The sequence below is a fragment of the Colossoma macropomum genome, unplaced genomic scaffold, assembly GCF_904425465.1.
Source record: "Colossoma macropomum unplaced genomic scaffold, Colossoma_macropomum, whole genome shotgun sequence".
Lineage (NCBI taxonomy): Eukaryota > Metazoa > Chordata > Actinopteri > Characiformes > Serrasalmidae > Colossoma > Colossoma macropomum.
The window spans coordinates 1,888,657-1,911,630 of NW_023495565.1; the positions used below are offsets into that span (position 1 = coordinate 1,888,657).

At 38.1% G+C, this 22,974-nt stretch overlaps 2 protein-coding genes across 5 annotated transcripts in view; both read right to left on the reverse strand.

The window, feature by feature from the left end:
• The window catches only part of scai (suppressor of cancer cell invasion), a 54,138-nt gene extending 52,350 nt beyond the window's left edge, over positions 1–1,788 (reverse strand). For 3 of the 4 annotated variants that reach the window (XM_036563010.1, XM_036563007.1, XM_036563008.1), the window contains exon 1: positions 203–517. The gene's annotated coding sequence lies outside the window, so the exon portion shown is untranslated. Of the gene's footprint in view, positions 1–202; positions 518–1,262 lie in introns of those variants that run through there. The other variant, XM_036563009.1, reaches the window with a different exon arrangement.
• Positions 1,789–2,012: 224 nt separating this feature from the next.
• On the reverse strand, positions 2,013–10,462 carry ppp6c (protein phosphatase 6, catalytic subunit). The gene is made up of 7 exons (XM_036563011.1): positions 10,332–10,462; positions 9,276–9,371; positions 9,117–9,182; positions 8,707–8,848; positions 8,549–8,628; positions 3,695–3,904; positions 2,013–3,143 (listed from the first exon to the last, which is right to left on the reverse strand). The coding sequence occupies exons 1-7, from the start codon at positions 10,404–10,406 to the stop codon at positions 2,895–2,897; spliced, it is 918 nt and encodes a 305-aa protein (XP_036418904.1). The 5' UTR covers positions 10,407–10,462; the 3' UTR covers positions 2,013–2,894.
• Positions 10,463–22,974: the final 12,512 nt, after the last annotated feature.

A 22,974-nucleotide genomic window follows, 5' to 3' on the forward strand; every position in this document is an offset into this window, starting at 1 on the left:
GTCAGTAAACCAATGCAACTGCAGTTAAAAAGCGTTTGAAAAAGACATATGGAAGGGTTAATGAGGTCTATTAGCTAAGTTATCTATACAAGTAAATTCTCAGCTGTGCTTAAATTGCGGTGAAAGACAAGCATGTAGCCACATGCCTTTTCCACACACACAAAAACATCTCTCTGAGGTGAAAATGTGTATTTCTCTTTACCTGGGTATTGTAAGTTCTTCGCTGTTAGTGTTTTATTTTCTCCTCTAAGCAAGTCGTTTCTGGATGGCGAGTTTCTAGGTGTAACAGTCTCAGACAAATGTCCGCCCAGCTCGGCTTCTCTCCGTCATTTACATACAGCTGACTCCAGCTGGGAAAAAATAAGATGAAACTGGGATTTTCGCCGGCGCATTTGTGACCGCAGGGATCCAACAGCTATGTGTCGACAGTAGAATCTTCATTGACCAGATTGCCAAAAAACTCACAAACTAGCTTGATACTCAGGCTGTGCATTAGTGACGTCTAACCGAGGAATTCAGTTCGTTTACTGCTCTGTCAATCAAACGAAACAATAAAGAGAGGCGGAGCACCCAGACTGTCGTGTGTAAATGTGAATGGTCGTGTTCCGATTGGCGCACTTGTTCTCCATGAACTTGCACACTAGTGTAACGGCCCTTACTACCGAAAGTATAGTGATGCTGAGTTATTTCTCTACCTTTTTTTATATAGTTTTATTAAGTTTTATGAAAGGTGTCGCCACTACATGCCACGGATTTGGGGCTGTATTGTCTAGTCGTTTAGTGTTTTCATGCTCCAGTAAGGCTGACATTTTGATAGAAACACAGCCACCCAGAAATAATTGTAGAGAAGAAACTTTTCTAAATTCGTTAGTTTTGGCCAGTCAACAACACAGTAGCACTTTTCATGCGCAAGAGGGGAAAATTATTCTAGCCAATCAGATCGCATGAGGGGAATTTCAACTAGCCAGTCAGATTACATGACTGACACATGAATTAGCCAATTTGATCACAGGAGGAAAAATTCAACTATCCTTCCAAGTGCACAAGCCCAACCAGTCAGTGCTGCACACAACGGTTTTGAGCACACAAACGCTTTTTAGTACAAAGCAGGGTTTTTTACCACTATGGCTAACCACGCAACCGAACCTTCTCCCCGGTTTGGAGTTCAATTAAGATCTAAGTATTAATAATTAGGTGCAGTGTGTAAGATGTAGGAGAATCTATTAGCAAACAAAACCATGCATTCATTAGTGTACAATTACCTGAAACTATTATAATCATTGTGTTGTCGTTAGGTTAAAATAAGCCCCTCATTCATAGGAAGCGGGTCCTCTTCCATCAGAGGCCCTTATGTTGCGTCGCCATGTTTCTACAGTAGCCCAGAACGAACAAAAACCAAACACTGGCTCTAGAGTGCCTTTCACGCTTTTACATTGAAGCGACACTTTGAATTTGGCGGCGCTATATCACCGGTTAAAAGACATACAAAGAAGCAGCAGCAGTAGTTTCTGTGTTGGCTAACCATTTTGTGTTGGAAGAAGTTTGAGGACCCATATTTTGACAAATGGAGGACCATAGATTTTTGTAGCACGCTTAGAAAGAAAAGGAGGGCTGAGGAGCAGGGTATTCAGTTGGTTGCAATGTGCAACCTCACCTCTAGATGTCACTAAATCTTACTCTTTGCTACTTTAAAACTTTTTTTTTCCCCACAGTAGCGTGCGCTATCTTGTGGAGACTTTGGAACAGACACGTGCACGTCCTACACGCTCCCACCTAATTCCCTCCATTTGCGCGTTCATGAAATTGAAATCATATAGTTTAACGGCAAATGTGCTACCTAAAATAGCTCCTGAGGTGAAACACACCATCGCAATAAATTTTTTACAGTGACAATGTAAAAGCTGTATTTTTCCCCCTACACATTCTATGGCACAACTTTTTAAGCATTTAAGAACATCTAACTCCCAGAATCTGTATGAGAACTACAAACACAAAGACACTATAAAACAACATTTAAATTAATAATAAAGGGGATTATTTTTTAATATTTAATTGGTATGTGGATTGCCATTTCTACAATAAAATACAACAAATCTGAGAAAAATGATGAAATAATCAATACAATTATTTAAATGTACAAAATAATCACAGCCTTCTCTGTCTTATTGACTGGTCCACCCTCATCCCCATCTCGTTATTTGAAGGTTTTAGTATTCAATATACCATATCACTACAGTACTCATAACAAGGCCAGATCTATGCATACAAGTAGAGCAACATACTTCAGCATTTCTCTCTTTATGATGTCTTCGCACATGCATAAACCTTCAGGCTTGACCGTAACTCAATTAACTGGTGCTCACGGGTTGCTGAGAGTTGAAAGTAGTTATTTTTGTGCCATCAAGTCGTTTCTGTCTCCTGGCACCACATGGATAGTGTTTCTCTAGAATATCCTGTCTTCTGCTTGGGTCTTCATGAGAGTAGTACTTTATGACAGTAGATTTAATACTATGTAGGAGGAAGTAAGAAAACAGCACCAAGAGAAAGAAGGTCTACTCTAGATTCCACTAAAATTTGTGCATGACAAGATTACACTCATCAAGAGAATGGCCTGTGCAAATGCAAAGATTACTTAGATTTGGTTTTCTGGACAAAATTAAGCCTAATCCTGGACTACATATACCTATCAGTTTAGTATCTCCATTCAGACTGCTTTGCAGACCAGGCTTAATCCTTCCTTATTCAGGAAACAGACACTAAGTTCATCACAATCTTGGAGTGGGACAGTGTGGGTAGAGAAGCTGCACATCATACCAAAAAAAAAACAGGAAGAAAGGTTGACCATGATGACAAAGAGGGGAGGGTGGACACAGTGGGGCTTGAAGGCTGCAGACTCAGAGGAAGTAGGGTGTTGTCGTTCTTGGGGGTATGACCCTCTCCGAGTCTGGCACAGCCCGGAACAGCTTGGGCTCCCGTGTGTTGACATCCTTGAAAACCATTATGGAGGCAATGTTGCCACAGCGGTAACAGTAGTTAGGGGCTGACCACACGGTCACCAGCTTCTCGTCAAACATGAACTTGTAGCCCTCGTGAACAAGCTGATGTGCCCGACAAATCAGCTTCAGGTTGTTGATGTGAACAAACTTTGAAAAAGGGAAAACAATAAAAATTACACATACATACATGACAAGCGGTGATTTCAAGCTTGAAAAATGTCAATTTGTTATGTCCATCTAGAACATATTCTGTTAAATAATATGCAATACATCAATTTCTGTGAGAACAAGGAAGTTGTTTTCAGTTTCAATATATAATATATAATTATATATAACATATAATATAATATATAATTAAAACATTATTATTATTATTATTATTATTATTATTATGTAGTATTTATTAGTATTTTCTTGTAAAACCAATTACCAATACAAAACCAATACAGTATTGTTTCACAATCAAGGTCCTGGAATATCCTGCACTGCATATTCCTGTTTCCAAGTTTAACACAGAAGTAATAATAGGTAATTTTCAAGCCACATTTCTGCAGGAATACCAAACTATGAAAAAAACCTAATGTGCAGCACACCTCCAGGATCAGCATTCGGAATCACAATCTATTTATAAAACGTACTGTAAATGATCTTTAAAAATAATGACTAGATTTTACTGTTAACCAGCTGAATATTGTTACCTCATTGGTGACCTTGGCACCAAAGAGCCATCCAGCACCCCTCGGGCTTATAGCCCAGGTGTCAACGTCTTCTGGATCAGACCACACAAGGTCACAGAACGCACCCTTGTGAGGGATTTCCTGGTTACGTTCAATGGTGCGGATCTGGTCCAGAGTTTTGATGTCAGGTGAAAGGCCACCATGCACGCAAAGGATCTGTTCATCTATCAACTGTGGATAAAGCAGCACATAAGTAAATACATACACAGAGACAATATATACACAATAGAAAGAATTCACAAAGTTTCAGTTCAATTCCCTTGCTGTTGATTTGTTGTTCTGTACTCCAGCCACACAAAAATAAAATGATACAGTTATGTATATTAGGGCTACACAATATATTGCTTGTTACTAATTATTGCACTATGAGTACTGCAAATTCCAATATTACATAAGGTAGCGATATGCAAATAAGCCCTCTATCAAATATCTCTATTTTATTGTATTATGAAAATTCTCACCAGCTTCAGATGATCGAGATGAGTTTCTGTAGGTGTTTTGATTAATCAAGGCATTCACATGATCCAGTAAACGTCAATAACTTCATTGCAAATTATGCAGGCAAATTTTTTATCTTGTCACACCAAAGGTTTACCCATGCGTTTTAATATATCGCAATATGATGCAAATCACAATATGGTATCCTGTTTGTACCATGCAACCCAAACACAAACTGTCAGCTTTAATTTATATGCATCCTCACCTACATCAGATGACTATTGGAAAACTATAGTAGATACAGAAAACATACATATTGACTTGGACAAAGTTGTTCCTTAAAAAGACATTATTGGTGAGTGTTAGTGACAGTGATCTTACAAAGCTATATCATCACTGCCCTGCCAACCCAGGAAATGTTTTTTTTCAGAGCCAAAAAAGGAACACGCCAAAGCAATAACTGAATATAAAAATCAAGGCTAAACACACACATCAAGCAGGGCCTAGAGGAGGCTGAAGTACAGGCCTGCAGTATATCAGCAGGTAAAAATACAGGACAACTGGTGAGGCTGATGTACTCTTACATAGATGTAATCTTCAGTAAAGGCAATAGTTATATAAAAAACTATGGCAACTGAAAAGCAGAGCCAGCTCCAGACCACAGGACAATCATCTATTTCAATATGAAGGAAAAAAATAAATAAATAATAATAATATAGAAATATATACATACGTATATTATATATATATATATATATATATATATATATATATATATATATATATATATATACACACACACAGCTGATATTTTTCAGGTCCGTGCTGCTACAGTGATGTCAGCAGTAAATGCTTTCAAAACAAGTGCAGCCACTGTGTTCCAGAACTCCCCCCCATTCCAGTATTTATCAGAAACAGGAAGAACAGGGAGTACATGTCAGATAATGTGAGTACATCCGATCTGCAGTATGTAAAAGAGTCAGAGCTTCTGGAGCAGTGTACAGGTTATCAAATTAACTCTTCTCAATATTAGACCTCTTCCAAACAAGTCCTATTTGATTAATAATTTTATTACAGCCCATGGTAAAAAACATGTTTTTTTATATAATATAATAATGACTGAAACATGGTTACCTGAATGTAGTGCTGAAACTGTATTAATCGAGTCAGCTCCACCACTTAAATTTTATAATTGTCTCACTTGCGGTCAGGAAAGGTCGAGGGGTAGCTGTTTTTTTTTAAGGATTCCTTCCAATACAAGCAAATATCATTGGAGCATCAAAAAAATATTACTTGTAATTGTCTACAGGCCTCTGAAGTACAATGCTAATTTTATTGATGAATTTACAGATATGTTAGCTTTTATTTCCACCAGTTTTAATCATTTTGTTATGGCTGGTGATTTTAACATGCATATTGACAATTCCAACTATTGTGACAAGGAACTCTGTGCTATATTGGACCCTTTTCGACTCTCTCAGCATGTGACCGGGAACACACTGTCATGGTAACCCTCTAGATGTGGTTTTCAAAGGGTCTCAACATTTCAGCCACTGTTAAGGATGTTGCTTTGCCAGATCATTACCGGTGTTTTCTTTGATATGTGGACCTTACTAAAACATCAAAACCAGACACATCTGCTTTAAGAAAAGGTTTGTAAATGACAGCACAGCTACACTTTTCGTTAGCAAAATGTACTCTGCACCATGTGAACCATCTGACTCTGTTGATGCTTTGCTGGACAGCTTCAACTCAAAAATTGTCAGTGTTATGGATGAGATTACACCAATTAATGCTAAAACTATGTCATGCCAACAGAAAGCACCTTGGAGGAATGCTACCGCAGTTCAACTACAAGAGAGAGAACGTAGGAAGGCTGCACACAAACGGCATAAAACCAAACTTCAGATCCACGAAGAAATCTTCAAAGATGGGCTGCGTGATTACAACACAATAATGTGCAAAGCTAAACAATCCTTTTTCTCTATCGCATTATCAACAAAAATATTAACAACAGCAGAATACTCTTTGTCATGGTTGACAAACTAAGTCACCTACATATATGGATCCTGAATTAGTATCACCTGAGAAATATGAGTTTGCTACATTTTTAACAATAAAATCCATAACATCAGGCAAGCCATTAATACATCTATATCCACCAAAAAGCCCATTTCCTCTCCATCACCACAAGTTAAGTTAAACATGTCAGGGCAGTAATGATTAATTGATAGTGGAGGACCACGTTGAGTAAAATTATCAACATTTTTTGATAATTACAGTAATTTAAGTCAGAGTTACAGCAATTTAAGTCAGAAATGCCATGGAGGGAGACCATGATAATAAAAAAAAAAAGTCAACTTTTTTTTGATAATTATTTACCAAGAGGCCACAGAGTATTTCAAAACCATTTTTGAAAAGATCAAATCAGAACTCACAGACTAATTGAAAAGGTGTGGTTTTCAAACAATTACAAAAAACTATGCATTTTTTAATACACTTGTAGTTGTAAAGTTGTTTGGAACACTGTACTGCATGATGTAAAATCTGAAACCAATTTTGTGACCATAAGCACAAATATGTATATATAATAGGGGTGCAAGGATTATTCGACTTAGTCGACTAAAATGGACGAGCAAATTAGTTGGCAACTAATTTAATAGTCAATTAGTTGGTGACGTCACTGCACGTCTTTCTCGCGCTCACTAGGAACTAGTAATGTTAACATTACCGCTCACTGGAGAGTTAACAACAGCACGATGTTTGCCTCAAGAAAAAAAAATCCTCAAAAGTGTGGCACGCTAAACGGAAAAAGGTTGTCAGTTGTGCTATTTGTAAAGTTGACCTTGGCTGGCTATGGGAGCCCATCCTCCATGTTGAAGCATCTGAAGAGGAAACTCATCGGCTCACTGGATGAAGAAGATTAATCTCGGTAAGTCTAATTTTAGCATACTGAAGTTTCTCCACTATTAGCCCTCAAGCATGTTTTTCCACTACGCCAAAGATACCCGGATGACGTACTGCTCCAGCAAAATATTCCAGTATGCAGCCAGAGTTATCGCCATGATATAATGCATCCCAAAATGCAAAGCGGTCATTTTTAAGGTGGGTTTGCTTGCTTTTTTTGTTTAATAAAGTTAACTAACTGCATAGATAACATGGCTAAAACAGTAACTTGGCTAATAAAGTTAGTCTCAATTGAACAATCTGCCAAGCATCGGTTTTTGAGGCTTCTTTGTGGTGTTACACTGGATATTATTCAGTCTAACACATATTACCAACTATGAGTGTAATGGCTCGCAAACGAAAACAGGTGTGTTCAGAAACCACACAGGATTACCACACAGACTAATCAAAAGCTGGCATTTTTAAAGTTTATTTGTAGCTTTGGAGATCCTGCCCTCTTGTTATTACATGGGGTGGCACAGGCTCAAGTCTTGACCAAAATATTAAAAGGGGTAGCCAACAGTTGCTAAGCAGTGATGGAGAGCTGAGGAAAATAGGGAGTGTCTTGAGATGGTTCTGATTGGCTCAGTCTATGACGTTAGCAGTCTAGTTGCGTCTCTGCCCTGTGGTACAGCAAACGGCTTGTGTTGTACACTGGATGCTGTACAGTATACTATTAATGAAAAGTAGCATGCAGTATACAGTATGCTAATCTCATTAATCTCATCACAGTCCTTTCTAACCATCTCAATGCTTTTAATCATTTAATGACTTAAGCTAGAGTTCATTTTACTCTTGGCAAAAAAGTGCAAGACTCTAAAAGCTGCAATGTGACAATCAGACATGATCAGAAGAATCTGAAGCATCTGTTCAGGATGCTCACAGCACACAAAACATTTAGCCATGTCAAAGGACTAATATCCATCTGCAGCCTTCTGCGAGATCACTACTGCAAAAGCCAACTGTCAGTAGCAATTAACTAAAAATATATTCTGCAGCCCTACCAGACACTGTGCAGGAGCAAATAAATGTGTTTGGGATTCTTGAACGATGACCTGCATATCTCACACACAACTGACACACACAATTGCATTTGAAATGAATAAATTTATAAAGATTTGTACATGGACATGCACAAACCTTGCCAATATCAATGGACAATTTGTGTGTTCTCAAAAACTCTACTGAAATTATTATTAACTACTGTAAGTCAAACTGCCATAACCTCTAAACAGTTAATCTGAAAGAAGTGAAAAGTGAAAATGCTCCTAAAAAGCAATTTAAACCCATGGAATTGCTATGCTGTTGAAGTGTTAACTTAACAGACTCAAATCATAAAAAACACAGGCAGTTAGAGCCAATAACTAAGTAACCTGAAAACACTGTCCATATTACACAAACAAGACTTTTATGTTACATGATTGGACTTACGGCAGCAACAGTCAGCATGTCAAACACTTTAGTGCAGTATCTCCAAGCATTGGCATTTCCATACTTAGTCTGGCACTCATCTACAGAAAGAAAAAAAAAATTAATGGAAGGTTTAAAAATGTGAGAGTGGTCTTTTTTTTTTTTTAAACAATACTCACCATAAAAGCCATACACTTGTGTGATCTGCCTGCTCTCGTGATTTCCCCGCAAAAGTGTGATGCGGTCCGGCCACTTAGCTTTAAGTGCTAGCAAGTATGTGAATGTCTCTAAGCTGTAATATCCTCGGTCCACAAAGTCACCCTGTGGAGAGAAAAACAAATACAAATTAATGTCATAAAGAGTAAAATATGCACAAGGTACTCTTCCATGAATAACCTCAAACTGGCGAAGCCAGAGAAATGACATATAATGAAACAATATGTAACATAAATTTAAAAATCTGCATATCAGGTGCAAGTCCAACAATCTAAGTATTTAAGTTCAGTAAGGGCACATTTTATTTTTATTTTCAAGTCTCAAAATAATGACTGAAAGCCAAATATTGCTGACATTCCCTAGGTGACCATACCATAAAAATGTAGTTTGTGTCTGGTACTTGTCCTCCAGTTCTGAAGAGTTCACATAAGTCATAAAACTAAGGAAATACATAAAAGACAAAGTTTAACCTCAGCATCTTGAAATCACAAACAATTAGGTATTACATGTTACTACAATGTATTGTTAGCACCTGTCCATGGATGTCACCACAAACAGTGACTGGAGTGGATACTGGCTGTACATTTGATTCCTCTAGAAGTAGGTCACACACATAGTCACACAATCTCTATCAAGGCAACAGAAGGGAAAAAAGGGTCAAATATGCTAAACAGAGAACTAATGTACTTTCCTGCAGGTTAATCATGATTTGGGTGAATACATTTTTGAACAAATGGGAATATTAACGTGTTTAACCTTTTAAAATTACTTAAATGAATTTCAATACATCTATTATTGTTACAACAAATTGTATACAAACAATGTACATACACTACTAAATTAGAAATTAAAGGGCTCGGTTCTTTACAAAGAAAGACTATCCTTACATTCTAAAGCTTGTAATTGTTGTTAAAAAACATTAGGAAAAAAAGCAGGAAAAAAAGTTACTGGAGTGCAGAGCGAGACTGCTGCTAATTGACTGCTGCTGTTCGTATGGACACTCTTAGATGAGGAAGGTGACTAGAAGGTGCATCAGTAATTTTATGCGAGTACATTAGATTGCAGTAACTGCACCCAGACAGCGAAATACTAAACGCAAGTTAGCTCGCTACAGATTCTATAAAATTGGCATTATCAACTTTTACTGGTTAACCTTTCACATTTTAATTAAAAGCTGAACGGATTATACTATCATAATGTTAAACAACTAGTACGCAAAGAAAGCAAAAACTACCAAGCTAGTGTAACGTTACATAACACTAGCTAGCTAGCTTAACTAACACTGTTTATTTTGCACAGTTCGTCCTAAATGTTGCCGTTTTTCTCCAGGAGCCTACCTCTAAACATAACGTTATTTCGCGAGTACTGCGAAGTAATTATAAATTAATTAAAATGTGACAAAATACGTTTCACAGTACTTTTAGCTTGCTGAGCTAGCTAATATGAATTCGCTTAGTATTTAACTGTTAGCCTAGCTAACCCTTACTAGCCAGTTAGCACTCGTGGCTTGGTCTTCATCTACAACAGAGACGAAACAACGTTTTAAGACATAAGGTTTTGTTAAGCATAACAGTACGACGATACTCACCTTTAAATCATTCTCTGGAAGATATTTACACTGTCTCGCAATTTCAACATACTTGTCCAGGTCTAACGGCGCCATTTTAAGAACAACAGCTCATTGCAGGCCAGAGAGGAAGTGAGGATACGTCACACAGCGGAGAGGCTGATCTGAGATCGGTTAAACCGAAGATGCGTCCAAAACTACTTACTACTTCTTACACACTTTTAATTAAGATGGTATGCGGTATGGGATGCAGATCGGTGTGTGTATTATGTTGAAATTTAATTAAACCGAAGAAGAAGCTTTATTATATTATATTATATTATATTATATTATATTATATTATGTTATAGTCAGGGGTGAAAATGGCCGAGTTTTACTTGTCTTGTTTCTTTTCTTTTTTCTGCATTTGCATTTTTGCATTGAAATACACATTCAAATATTTACAAGTTTTTATATTCATAGATTTTAAATGAGTCAATGAATGCTTAATTCTAGCATTTCTTGTATAAAAAACAAAATTCAAGAGCTTACACCTCTTTGTCCTCTTTTTTTCTTTTTTAAAAGCTGAAAGAACAAAAACACTCAGAATCTATACATTGATAACAACAGTACTTTTGATAGTTGGAAATAAATATAGCTATCTATCTAATATAGGCATTTACTTTGCATTCACCCATACTAAAGAGAAACTTAAATCTTAGTTCAATTTTATTTAAATTTATCAATACACCTCAATTCAATTTATCTTTGTATAGAGAGCAGGAAAAAATCCTCTAATAGGTGCATTTGATATACAGACAAGTAAAAGGGGAGCTTCACCAATTTTTCAAAATTTCTGCATAGTTCAGTGGTTGAATTGTACACAATGTCATTCAGACTGTCTTCTGAGCTTTTATATGTAATGTTGATAACGGTAAAATAGTGGTATAATATGTTAGACCAAACAATTATCAAAAATATCATAAAACAATGTCTCAGGCATCAGGTAGCATGTTCATAGCCATTTCATGTAATAACTTTATATGACTTTTAGAGGTGGATGTTTGGTATCTGTCACCACCACTGTGAACCATTCTGATTTTGAATGTCAGGGCCAGCTCTAGCCTTTTGGGGGCCCTAGGTAGGATTTTTTGGGGGGTCCCCCTATCTTTTTAACCTATGTACTGTAAAATTAAAGCTAATTTAAAACAACTACCACAAGCTGTCTAAATTATATAAATGTATAACTGGCCAAATCTGTATTGCTGATTTAGATGCTTGCTTGGGATTCACATTTAACAGGGGTTAACATTTAAATTATAGATAACCTTCTTAGCATTCTCAATCCAGGGGTCTGTCTCTTGCCTACCTAGCTAACTGTTGCTTACCCAGCTAAGCTTGTTTCAATCTAACCCTGTTGGCAGTAGCAACAGCACTGTTTTTTCCCATTATAATTGCAATTGGCTGTTGGTCATAAATGCCACACTTTGATGTGGACATACCCATGAATTAATCCCATCTTGAGTATTTTAACCCGGGTTGACAAACATAGTTGTTAACTGCTGCTGTAAAATGAATCAACTTTGTGGCTCAGTTTCAAACTTATTCAGGAACTCTAAGTTGAACTTGCTTCATTAGACAGACCTCAGATCAACTACTTTATGTTGTCCAAAATCTGTCCCAAATAGCACACATCATTGCAACAGGATTGAGGAATGCTGCATTCCACTACAGCACTAAAGACTCTTGAATTGTTTTCTATTTTTAAAGTTTTACTTGTGAATTATTTTAATCCTTAGCACTCCTTTGTTTTTTCTTTTTGCTGGAAAAATTTATTTGAACGTCCCTTGAACTCGTAACACCCACTCAGAAAGTAGGAGTTTCTCAAGAGCTTCGACATCTGCGTTTTAATATTTGTAAACAGACTTTTTGTTTGTATATGATAGACTATTTGTGTATAATGTCAATATGCACATGGGGCCACATAGATGATTGTAAGATTTAGCAATTCTGTGCAAGATTTTTGATGGCCTATGTGGAAACATCATTTAATTTGTGTGATGGTTGGCCTATGCTAAGCTCTCCACGCTTTCTGCCTGTTTAAATCTTATTGTCCAATGATTGCATTGTCCTTAACACCTCACTTCTAAACTAGCCCATTAACACAGCATGAAGTTTCAGCTAAATTAGCCAAGCAGTTGCTGAAAAAACAGAAACAGGTGGGGTATTGACTTATTAAGTTTCAGAATTGGCCAAAGCAATCCTTATCTATAACCATTTTTGTAAATTAAGCTCCATGCAGAAGGGTTTTTTGATAATTATATGATAATTTAGGATTTTGTAAATAATTTTATATCAGTTTCATGAGGATAAGGTAAAAAATATAGAACAAGGAGGAAGTTCAAAAAAATAAGGTTCTTCAAAAAGTGCAAAATATCTCAAAACTTTTCCAGGGGGGCCATTTTGATTTTTTGATGTGTTTTGGTATAGTATGAGTCAAAAAATCAGCAGAACAAAGAATTGTGTCTGTGAACCCTCTTGGTTTGAGAGGTACAGACCAAATTTTAAAAACCTGTAGCACCCCCTTTAGGCCAGTCGCCGTCATCTTGTGTGCTTAAGTAGCAGAAAAACATTGTACATAGAAATGTACAGTGTCAAAATTTTGTCAGAGAAAAACTTATGGATTTATAGGTGCTTATGTCAGAACAAGCCAGGCCAAAGAGATTGATTGATGTCCTCTGGCCATTCTGAGCATTAAAGTCCAGATTGTTTTGATAATAATTTACCTACAGACACCACAGATTGTTTTAAGACCAAAGACTAGTTCAAAAAGCTCATTTTAAAATAATTTTAAAAGACTTGTATTTGAAAAATGTCAGTCTCAATGTAAAGCATGACAGGATGTAATTCGTTTTTATCCAAGATAAAATTAATAGGACATGTTCTTGTTTTTGTTGAATAGCGCCACCTCATGGCCGATTGGGGCAAAACTTTAGGCAATTAGGCAATTCAACTTTTATGATGATTGGTCTATGCTAAGCCCTCCAAATGCCTGTTGAACGCTTACTGGGTAATGGACACAATATTTGTCCAATTATTGTACTTAATGTCTCAGTTATAAAGTAGCCCTGTTATACAGCATGCAAAGTTTCAGCTCAGTTGACCAAGTGGTTCCTGAGAAACAGTTTTTTGAATATTATAGTGCCCCCTATTGAATAATTGATGTCAATCTTGGAAGGGGTCTTCCACAAAATTATGTACAGTATTAGATTTCTATGTTTCATGAGAATTGGCCAAACAATCCCAATCTGTATTCATTTGTGTTAATTAAGCTAAATCAGGAAGGGCTTAGTTGGTGGCCATATTTTTTATAAATATCCATTTATTAATAATTCTTGATCTCCAAACTCCCATTAACATTTTGAGACCAATATTGTGTGCATATCTTGAAAATCGTCAGACTAGTAAAAAAATGTACTCATATTTAGTCAATTATGATAGTAAATATGGAGGCAGAGCTAAATAGACCCAGTGGGGCATTTATGTGAAATAAACCAAGAATTATGTAGAATCAGGAATTTAGAATGTAGGTCTTACGGTTCAGGAGACACGGGGCAAAACATAAAATGTTGCTCTATAGTGCCACCATAACGTCAATTGAGGTCATTTCACTTGCCTGAGGGGCGCTACTTAAATCCGAGTGAGAGAAGCTAGCTGTTGTGCCAATGGTAGGCCTATGTGTTGATAGTAAAGCCAAGGTGCTCGGGTAGTACTGCCTGTATGCATATCAGCTAATTACGTTAGAATGAAAGAAAGTATGATAAGGAAACACAACGGTGGGGTGGGGGGGGTGTACTGTGTACCTTTTACATTTGATACACAGGCTATGGGACAGTGGACAATGACACCAAAATCAAATAATCCACTTGCACATAATTTATCCAGCCAGTAACACAGTAGGACATCAATGAGTGTTGTCTCATTTGGGTATTAAAGGGAAATAGAATGAAATGCTGTGGCAAGGCCTTAAAAGGGCAACTCATTCTCAAAAGCCCCCAGTGTGGATGAATTAAAACATCTCTGCAAAGAAGAGTGAGCCAAAATTCCTCCACAGCGATGTGAAAGACTCCAGTTATAGAAAGCATTTCGTTGCAGTTGTGGCTGCTAAAAGTGCCAAACTAGTTACTAAGTTTAGTGGGGAATCAATTGCTTTTTACACTGTGTAATTTGTTTTTCCTTCAATAAATAAAATAATTTAAAAACGGTTTCGTGTTTTCTAATGTCCTCTTTGAAACATTTTGTATGAAAATCAGTAGGGGGCATTTTGTATCAGAATCAGTAGGGGGCAAATTCTTTTTCATAGCACTGTAGTTATTTTTACATTAGCAGATGAGGTGAAGCATAGCAATATATCCATATTCTGTGCTAAACAGTTTGTGATTCGTTGTTTTGCATGTCAGCCTACCAAGATTGTATTCCAGCATGGTTTTGGTCTTTTCTGTAGTGGAACTGGTTTCATTCTGTGTAATATTTCAACAAAATAATGCTCTCTAGCAAAAGTTTTGTAGGAAAAACTTTTCTCCTGGCTGATCATTGCGATATTTCAATACTAAACTCAGGGACAGTCCTCCACCAGTTGACTGCTGCCCACAGCACTGACTAGTGAATTTATAAGTCAATTGTCGAAGCAACCCCCAGTGTCTTTGGAAATAATGAGGTCCAATCTGGATTCAATCTGGTTCAAAAAGTCAGAACTGGACACCTGATAAAGTACATTTAAGAACGTTACCAGTCCTCTTTAAAGGCCATTTAATAGTAATAAAATCAACTTGCATACAAAAGTAAAAACAGAATAAACATTTACAAAGACAAAACAGAGATACATACAAGTAAGGATATATGTATATAGAACTTACATAACCTAGCCTACATAATCAAACATACATATTTAGCAAATGTTTATAGTGATAGACAAAAGCAGTTATGTTTCATATATTCTGTTCGGCAGGGTGGTACTTACTGAGTGGATGGTTCCTTGCATACGCAGCTCAGACTAAGAAGTTATGTACCCAATGAGTCACATGTGACCCTTGCACGTGATGTCACTAGGGCTATATCGTACCATGACTCACTGCTAACTTCCTCTTTTGTCTTCTCGCCATTAGATCAACTATGCAGCCGAGCGACGCATTTCATAGTGTCAGAGTCTCTATGGGCTGTCGTCATTACTCCTCGTCCAACCACACCTGAGCATCTCGGTGTAGGCTTGGACTCCTGAGGATTGCAGCTCTGCCCTTACCTTGAGTGAGCTTAAATTTCTGGGCTAGCAGAGCCTATAGTAAGTATATCAGGCTCCAGAAGCCCCAGCTCCTTCATCCTCTATAGCTGTCTCTGACTCCTCATCCGACTTCATCTTGAGCAACTCAGAATAGGCATGGGCCGCTGAAGATTGCAGCTCTCCCTTCACTTTAAGTGAGCTCGTGTTGGGGATAGTTTAGCCACCATACTAGTGGAGACGTCAGGTACATACTAGGCTCCAAAAGCCCAGCACCTTTAAGCAGTTATCAGCGACTTCTCATCTAACTTCACCTTGAGCATCTCAGTTTTGTTTTGAACTACAGTGAGTTAGCGTGCTACGGTTAACATGGTAGTGGGAGTTTGCATCGGCCAGGCAGCATTTATTACAAGGGTGGGTGCATACAGTGCCCCACTATACTGGGCCCTGATGATGGCCACGACTTATGCCCTTCGTGTCTGGGGTAGGACCACCTCTGTGAAGTGCTGGTTAACCCATGCATAAATTGCGCACTTATCCTCTTAGCCAGATGCCAAGACTGGCTTGTGGGCCTGGAATTTGAGAGAGAAGCTGCGCCAGATGCTATGTATGGAAAAAAAGCTGTCTGCTATACTAACTAAACTTACGGACTTGTTTTCTGAGGACTTAGCGTAACTAACAACTTTCATAAAACTTAGTAACAGGCTTGGTGCTCAGTACAAGCCGGAGGCTGAATTGGAGCTACTTGGAGATTTGGAATCTACAACAAATGGAGATGCAGACGTGTTTTCTAAATAAACGCTGGACACAAAATTTCTGAATGATTTTTCTCAGCAAGCAAAAAAAGGGAAATAGAAAAGTTTCAAGCTGAAGCTCATGCTGGCTAAGCTCACACTAGATGTGCCAGCGATTAAAACCCTGAAAACGAGCAAGTTCTTCAAGCGGCCCCTATGGATAGCTTCTCTGTTCCCACTGGGAGGGATTTGCTGCCAAATTTGCTGCAAGGTTTCACTTGAGGTCACAATGGAATCAAGTGATCATGGTGACACTGGCACTGGTGAACATGGCAGATGCTGCTTCACATGGCCTTGCTTCAACGTCGGCATTGGATGCCTGTGTCACCTCTAAGATGCTACGCCCAGACCCAGGTTGCCCCAATGCGGAATGTAGATGAGCTTTTTTCCAGGGCACATTATATGGCTTCCAGAATGGCCAGGATTGTTAACTTTCCTCCCCCTTTGCTGTTGGTCCTGCATTCGTCTTTGCAGGGTCTTACACTGATGAAGTAACCAGTGAACTCTTAAACATTGCCCTTCAGGGCTTCCGAGTGGCGCAACCGTCTAAGCGTTGGCCCTATCATCAGGAGATCGCGAGTTTGATCCCTGGTGATGCTACAGCCATCCGTAGCCAGGAGTCCAAGAGAGCACAATTGGGTGATGTTCCAGGCCATGTTTTCAGCTCTACAATAATGGAAGCTCTAGAACGCCAATCTTTGCTCTTCGAATTGTCAACGCTGGGGATCCCTTGAGTGTCTCACCCCTTTGCCGCATGGGAACGTCTGCTTACCCCCAGCAAGTCCACAGTGCCAAGTCATCACAGATAACACAGTTTATTGGACAGTGCTGAACTTCCAAATGATGATGCCTTCACTTCACATGTTCTGAGCCCAGAAGATTCTGCTACTCATTAGCCACCTGAGGCAGGGAGCCAGGCTACAGTACTTGACACTGCTGCAGCTTCAAGGTTTCCTAACAGCTGCAGCACAGGTCATTGCATTTGGGAAGCTCTATACGAGATGTTTTCAGATGTGGCTGATGTCTCTTCAGCTGGACTCGCTGCACCACAGATAGAGATTAGTCCATATTTCATGTGAGTGTCTGATTGCTCTCAGACCAAGACAGCTCTTATAGTTCCTCATGTCCGGGGTGATAATTGGTCACCCGTCTGCAGGCAGAGAGGTAGTGACAACTGATGGATATACCACAGAATGGGTTGCAGTATGGCGCATAGGTGGGTTCAGAGCAAGTGGTCAGGAACATATCAACAACCTCGAGCTGCAAGAGGTGAACCTCGCCTTGGAGTATTTTTTTTCAAACCTCCAGGGCAGACATATGCTTGTGTCTTTGGATAATGTCTATGTGATAAAGCGTGTCCCTCGACCCGGCAGTATGCTGTAATAGTGGGGCACACTTTACGCGTAATGTCGGGCAAATGGTCTGAGGAACTAGAAAAGAGTTGGGCTTTCACAGGAGTTCTTCTCCCCGTCATCTTATTTACACACCAATACTTACAGCTATATACATATTTACACACGCACACACTCAAAACGAAAAACAAAACAAACATAACAGTCTCTACAACTAAATGACAGATTAATGACTGCAAAGTCATATAGATCAGACATTCGTTACATTCAGTCAACTACCGAGCTGAAAGAATTCCCCTGTACCCCCAGTAATGCTGCTTATATACGGGGTGCCCCTCTCCTAGAATAAACCATTACTGGCCTGGGTTAAAACAAAAGCTCAAATATTTAACTATATTTACATGCAACAGTACTTATAAGTTATATTGTCTACTTACTGTTCACATTCATGACGTCATTAACATGCATTTACAATTCTGTGTACGCTTATTAAACAATTTCCTCTCTTGCAGGCTCTGTTCTTCCCTCCTCTTCTACAGAGGATGGACTCACCCAGGTAAGTAAAACTCAGGTGAACCCATTCAGTTCTCTTTTGGTCCTTAAAGGTAAGGATGATCAGTCCACAGGTAAGTACTGGTAAGTATATACAATCAGTCTTTATGTTGTGATGTGTAAGGCTTACCTTACATCATCACAGTCTACCATGTGAACCATTACGGCAGCACCAGATCTTGGACACTGTTGAGCCTGGCTCAGGACCCGTGGACATGGGCAGACCCATTCCTGTTGTTGATTTCTGCTCACCTAGCAGGTCTGACCAACCTGACAACAGATGCACTCTTGTGGCACATACTGAGCCCAGGCCAATGGAGATGTCACCAAGACATGGTCAATATGATTTGGGGCAGATATGGACAGGCACATATGGAACTGTTAGCTTCATCAGATATGACTCACTGTCAGCTGTGGTTTTTCAGAACAGGACCAAAATAGACCATTGAGTCAGAACACTCTGGCCCACGACTGGCCAAGGTGGCTGCTTTTCTCCCACTGCCTCTCATTCCAGCTCTCCTAGGCAGAGTGTAGAGAGAATATTGGGTCCTCTTGGTAGCGCCACGGTGGCCAAGACAACCATGGTTTCCTCTACTTCTGTGTTTATTACAGGACATTCTGTGGGAACTACCTGTATGGAAGGACCTTCTCTCTCAGCTAGGAGGCCAGGTATAGCATCCACGACCAGAATTTCTCCAGCTATGGCTCAGGGTTTCTCCAGTTATCTGGGAGGTCTAGATGATGTGATTGGACATTGATGCCAAACCTGACTTTCCTGCCAAAAGTTCTCAGTCTTGGTTTTATTAACTAGTCCATTAGCCTGTAGGCATACACAACCTAGTCAGACCCCAGGAGACAGCTCATATCAGATTGCTGAAGTGCTACGTCTGTGCAAAGGCGTGGAAGACAAACTAGCTATTTATATGCTTTTGTGAAGCTAAACAGGGCTCTCCACTTTCAGAGCAGCATCTTTCACGCTGGCTGATAGAGGTGATTGAGCTGGCTTACACAGCTGCAAACCATTTATTGCCCACACCTGCTACTGGACACTCCATCAAGGGAGTTTCTATTATTGATCTGTGCAACAGTCACATGGTCTATGCTCTGCACTTTTTCTTGATTCTATAATGTCAACATGGCAGCATCATCTGACCTGACCTGACCACATCATGGGCTGCATATCTGAGGCACTCCTCATGATGGCGTGGGCAAAAGTCATCCACTCAGTAAGCACCGCTCTATCAGTCAGGAGATATGAAACATGACAAGAGTCATGAATGTAACTGTGGTTATGTGAGTAGTGGATGACCGCCAGGTTTCCTGGTCACTCGGAGTGCGCAGGAAGTTCCAGATCCAGGGGTTATATGTGACTCACTGGGTATACAACCTCTCTGTCTGAGCTGCAAATGCAGGTCAACATCCACTCAGTAAGTGCAGCCCTGGCGGTCATCCACTCCATGCAGCTAAATAATATAATACTTTCAATCAGAACAAAAGCACTTTTCATGGGAAGAAATGGATCAAGTTTGACTGCTCCACTGGTCCAATAGAATCATGATGGGAGGATCTGGATGTGGATCCAACTCCAACCCCAGGATTTTTGGTTCTGTAATGGTTTCTGATTTCTGTACAACCATTCATGTTAAAATAGCATAATTATCACATTTGTAGATAATTACAGATGTAATTACAGATGTCAGTGACACCCTTTCATATTTTCATTATAAATTTTCTTGATAAATATAATTGATTGTGCAGACCAGGAGGCATCAAGGAAAACTGCAAGCACAAAAAGAGACCAATCAATCACCAGTTCAGAAAGTGAATAGGTAACCAAAACAAAACAGCTAAAATTTCAAGAGGAAACTTGTAAGTTGTAAATAATAGAACCTGTGCTGCCCACATTGACTACAGTGCATCCATTTTTTTTTCCTGATTATACTTTGATACACTTGAATCATGATTAATTCATACGTCTTTATACCTTCCATATCCGCTAACATTGCATAAATCCTGATACGAAGAGAAATTATGTACCAACAAGCACAATTTAAATGTGAGGAATTTCAAAGTGTCTTTTTTTTTATTATTCTTTGTAGATCCCCCCTTCTCAGTGGGTGCTGAACCCCTTAGGTCCAGATCCTATCCTATTTGTACACATATGATGTCAGTCAAGTTTGGACACACCTGATCATATAATTGTAAAAGCATTTTGATCTAAAAGCATATGCCTAAAACTTTGTTTTCTAAAACAAATATAAATATCAAATTGATGCATATGTATGAATTTATGTCCAAAACAAACAAAAATGTTAAACTTATTTTAAAAAAGCACTTTTCATTTAGGACTTTAAATTTAAATTTAACTAAATTTTGAATTTAGTTAAATTCAGAGTTGAAGAAATAGAGCTAAGTTGGAACCACAATCACTATGTCATCCTAGGTAAATGCATTTCAGCATGGGTAGCAGGGTCTACATAGCCTTCTTTGCTAGAAGGCCAATATTTCATACTGGAATAATTCCAGGTGAGTGTTTCACTATCTTCTTGTCTTCGTTGTTATTCTAACATTTGAAAAATGTTTAAACAAAAGAAAAACAAGAAAAGATAACCTGTTCCATAAGTAGGTGTATCCAAACTCTTGACTGTATTTACCAAGATAATTACATATTCTTAACAGTATAAGCACAGTAAAATAGAATTTAAGAGACACTGACGTTTTACAGTAACATACAAGCAGAGTAAAATACAAAACAAAACAAAAACAAACCTCAATTCCAGACTATTTAGGACAGTATGTGCAATGCTAATAAAACAGAAAGCAGTAATTAGTAAATTCTGTTTGACCTGCGTTAAATTGAAAACATTATTTCTGTAAACTGAAAGGCTGACTCATCAGACCACATTTCCACTGTGCATCAGTCCATAGGACATTGTCGATATACGGCTTTTGCTGTGCTTAGTACTTCACTGTTTATTGTACATCTTCACTGTTTATTGAGGACGGTTTGTCAAAGTGTTCCTGAGCCAATGTGGTGATCATAGAAGCATGCTGTTTTTAATGCCAGCTGAGTGATTGAAGGTAACAAGCAATTAGCTGTAGTTTTCAGCCTTGCCTTTTATGATTTTTTTCAGATTGCCTGAATCTTTTGGTGGCATTATGCACTGAAGTGGGTGAGACACCTAAAACTCTTGCAATCACTTTTTGAGGAATGTTTTTCTTAAACTGTTGGATTATCTGCTGATACATTCTTTGACCTTTGCTCACAAAGTACTAGGGTTTTCTTGAATGCTGGAAGTTCCTTTCATACCCATGCATTACCCATTTAAGATATTTTTTTTAAGTTCCTAGTCTTAAATTGGCCAAATGTCCCGATTTTTTTTTTTTTGGAACATGCATAAATTTCAGAATCAGCACTTATTTACAAAAAATGATGAAGTCAATCAAGTTAAACATTACACATTTTGGCTTTTTCCCGTTTTCGTTTAAAAACAGGTCAAAGGAGAATTGCAAATCACTGCTTTCTGTTTTTAATTTGCATTTCACACCAGAATTAATGTTTGTATACTATTTATACTGTGACATTAAAACAAAACCTTATTTGCTGCATAAGTACAGCATATACCTTGCAATCATCAAATGAATACTACAATCCTGCAGCTTTCATGGGCCTGTGGAATGATTTTATGGTTGTTAGCATGGAAATGTGGGTGATGCAACAGATTGACCTGAATTTATGTAAATTTCATGAAAAGGTCACAGGTTGCAGTTTTTTTTTTTTAAATAACACAGAATGTTTTATATAACCCCAAGTCATCCACAATGTTGTATCTCTCTTCTCTCTGACTACTGAACTGAGGCCTGCAGATTATGCTTTCAGCTATTTCCTCTCACTTTGCCCTGCCACAGAGGCACAATCATTCAATGTTTTAACTGCAACAAATGCTGCAAGCAAATTCTTTCATGGGGCAATAAAATAGTAGTATTGCAGTCTGATATAATAGCCACATGTATCATACAGTCAGCTTCATAATTACTGGCGCCTTTGATAAGTTTAAAAGAAGTTAAGGAAAATGTTTTAGTGGTTAATCAACTCAATCTTACATTGACAATATGAAAAATCTACTTAGAATAATCTTGTATAATTCCTCCTAAGTGTATATACATATATGTATAGCAAGAGAAAATTACTTCAAAACATCAGGTTTCCTAATGCATTGCCTGGTATATTTTATAACACCCAGATCCATCAGAACAGTTGTTAATAACTTAGCTAAAATGAAGCAGCTCTTTGTGACACAGACTAAAAAACATAACTTTTATATGTAGTGTGAATTTGACAATTTATTTTTTGCTAACTGGTAACTAACCAGATATTATAATCCATTATGGAACCTTACTTTATAAAGTCATATTCTCTTTCTTTATAAAGTTTTATGCATATAATTATACCTAGGATCAATTACACAACATTATGCTAGGTATTATAAGGTGTGATGTATGCCATATAATGCCTTGTAAATGCATTCATAGAGCATTATGAATACAGGATTCATAAGAAGTGTTCATATCTAAAATATATAAAAAATACACATCACAATTATTGGCAGCCCTAGAAATTCTTCATTTTTTCAACATGTAAATGAAACATGTTCCCAGATAAATTTTCCTTTTTTGTAAGTCCACCTCAGTATTCAGGAACTCATCCATTA

What these genes read in the sequence shown, in the direction of transcription:
- ppp6c (XM_036563011.1), bottom strand. Translation starts at nt 10,406, where the DNA reads ATGGCGCCGTTAGACCTGGACAAGTATGTTGAAATTGCGAGACAGTGT. An exon ending in ACACAAACTACATTTTTATG is followed by an intron (nt 8,849 to 9,116) that starts GTATGGTCACCT and finishes TTCTCTCCACAG; the next exon opens with GGTGACTTTGTGGACCGAGG. An exon ending in ACAAGTGTATGGCTTTTATG is followed by an intron (nt 8,629 to 8,706) that starts GTGAGTATTGTT and finishes TTCTTTCTGTAG; the next exon opens with ATGAGTGCCAGACTAAGTAT.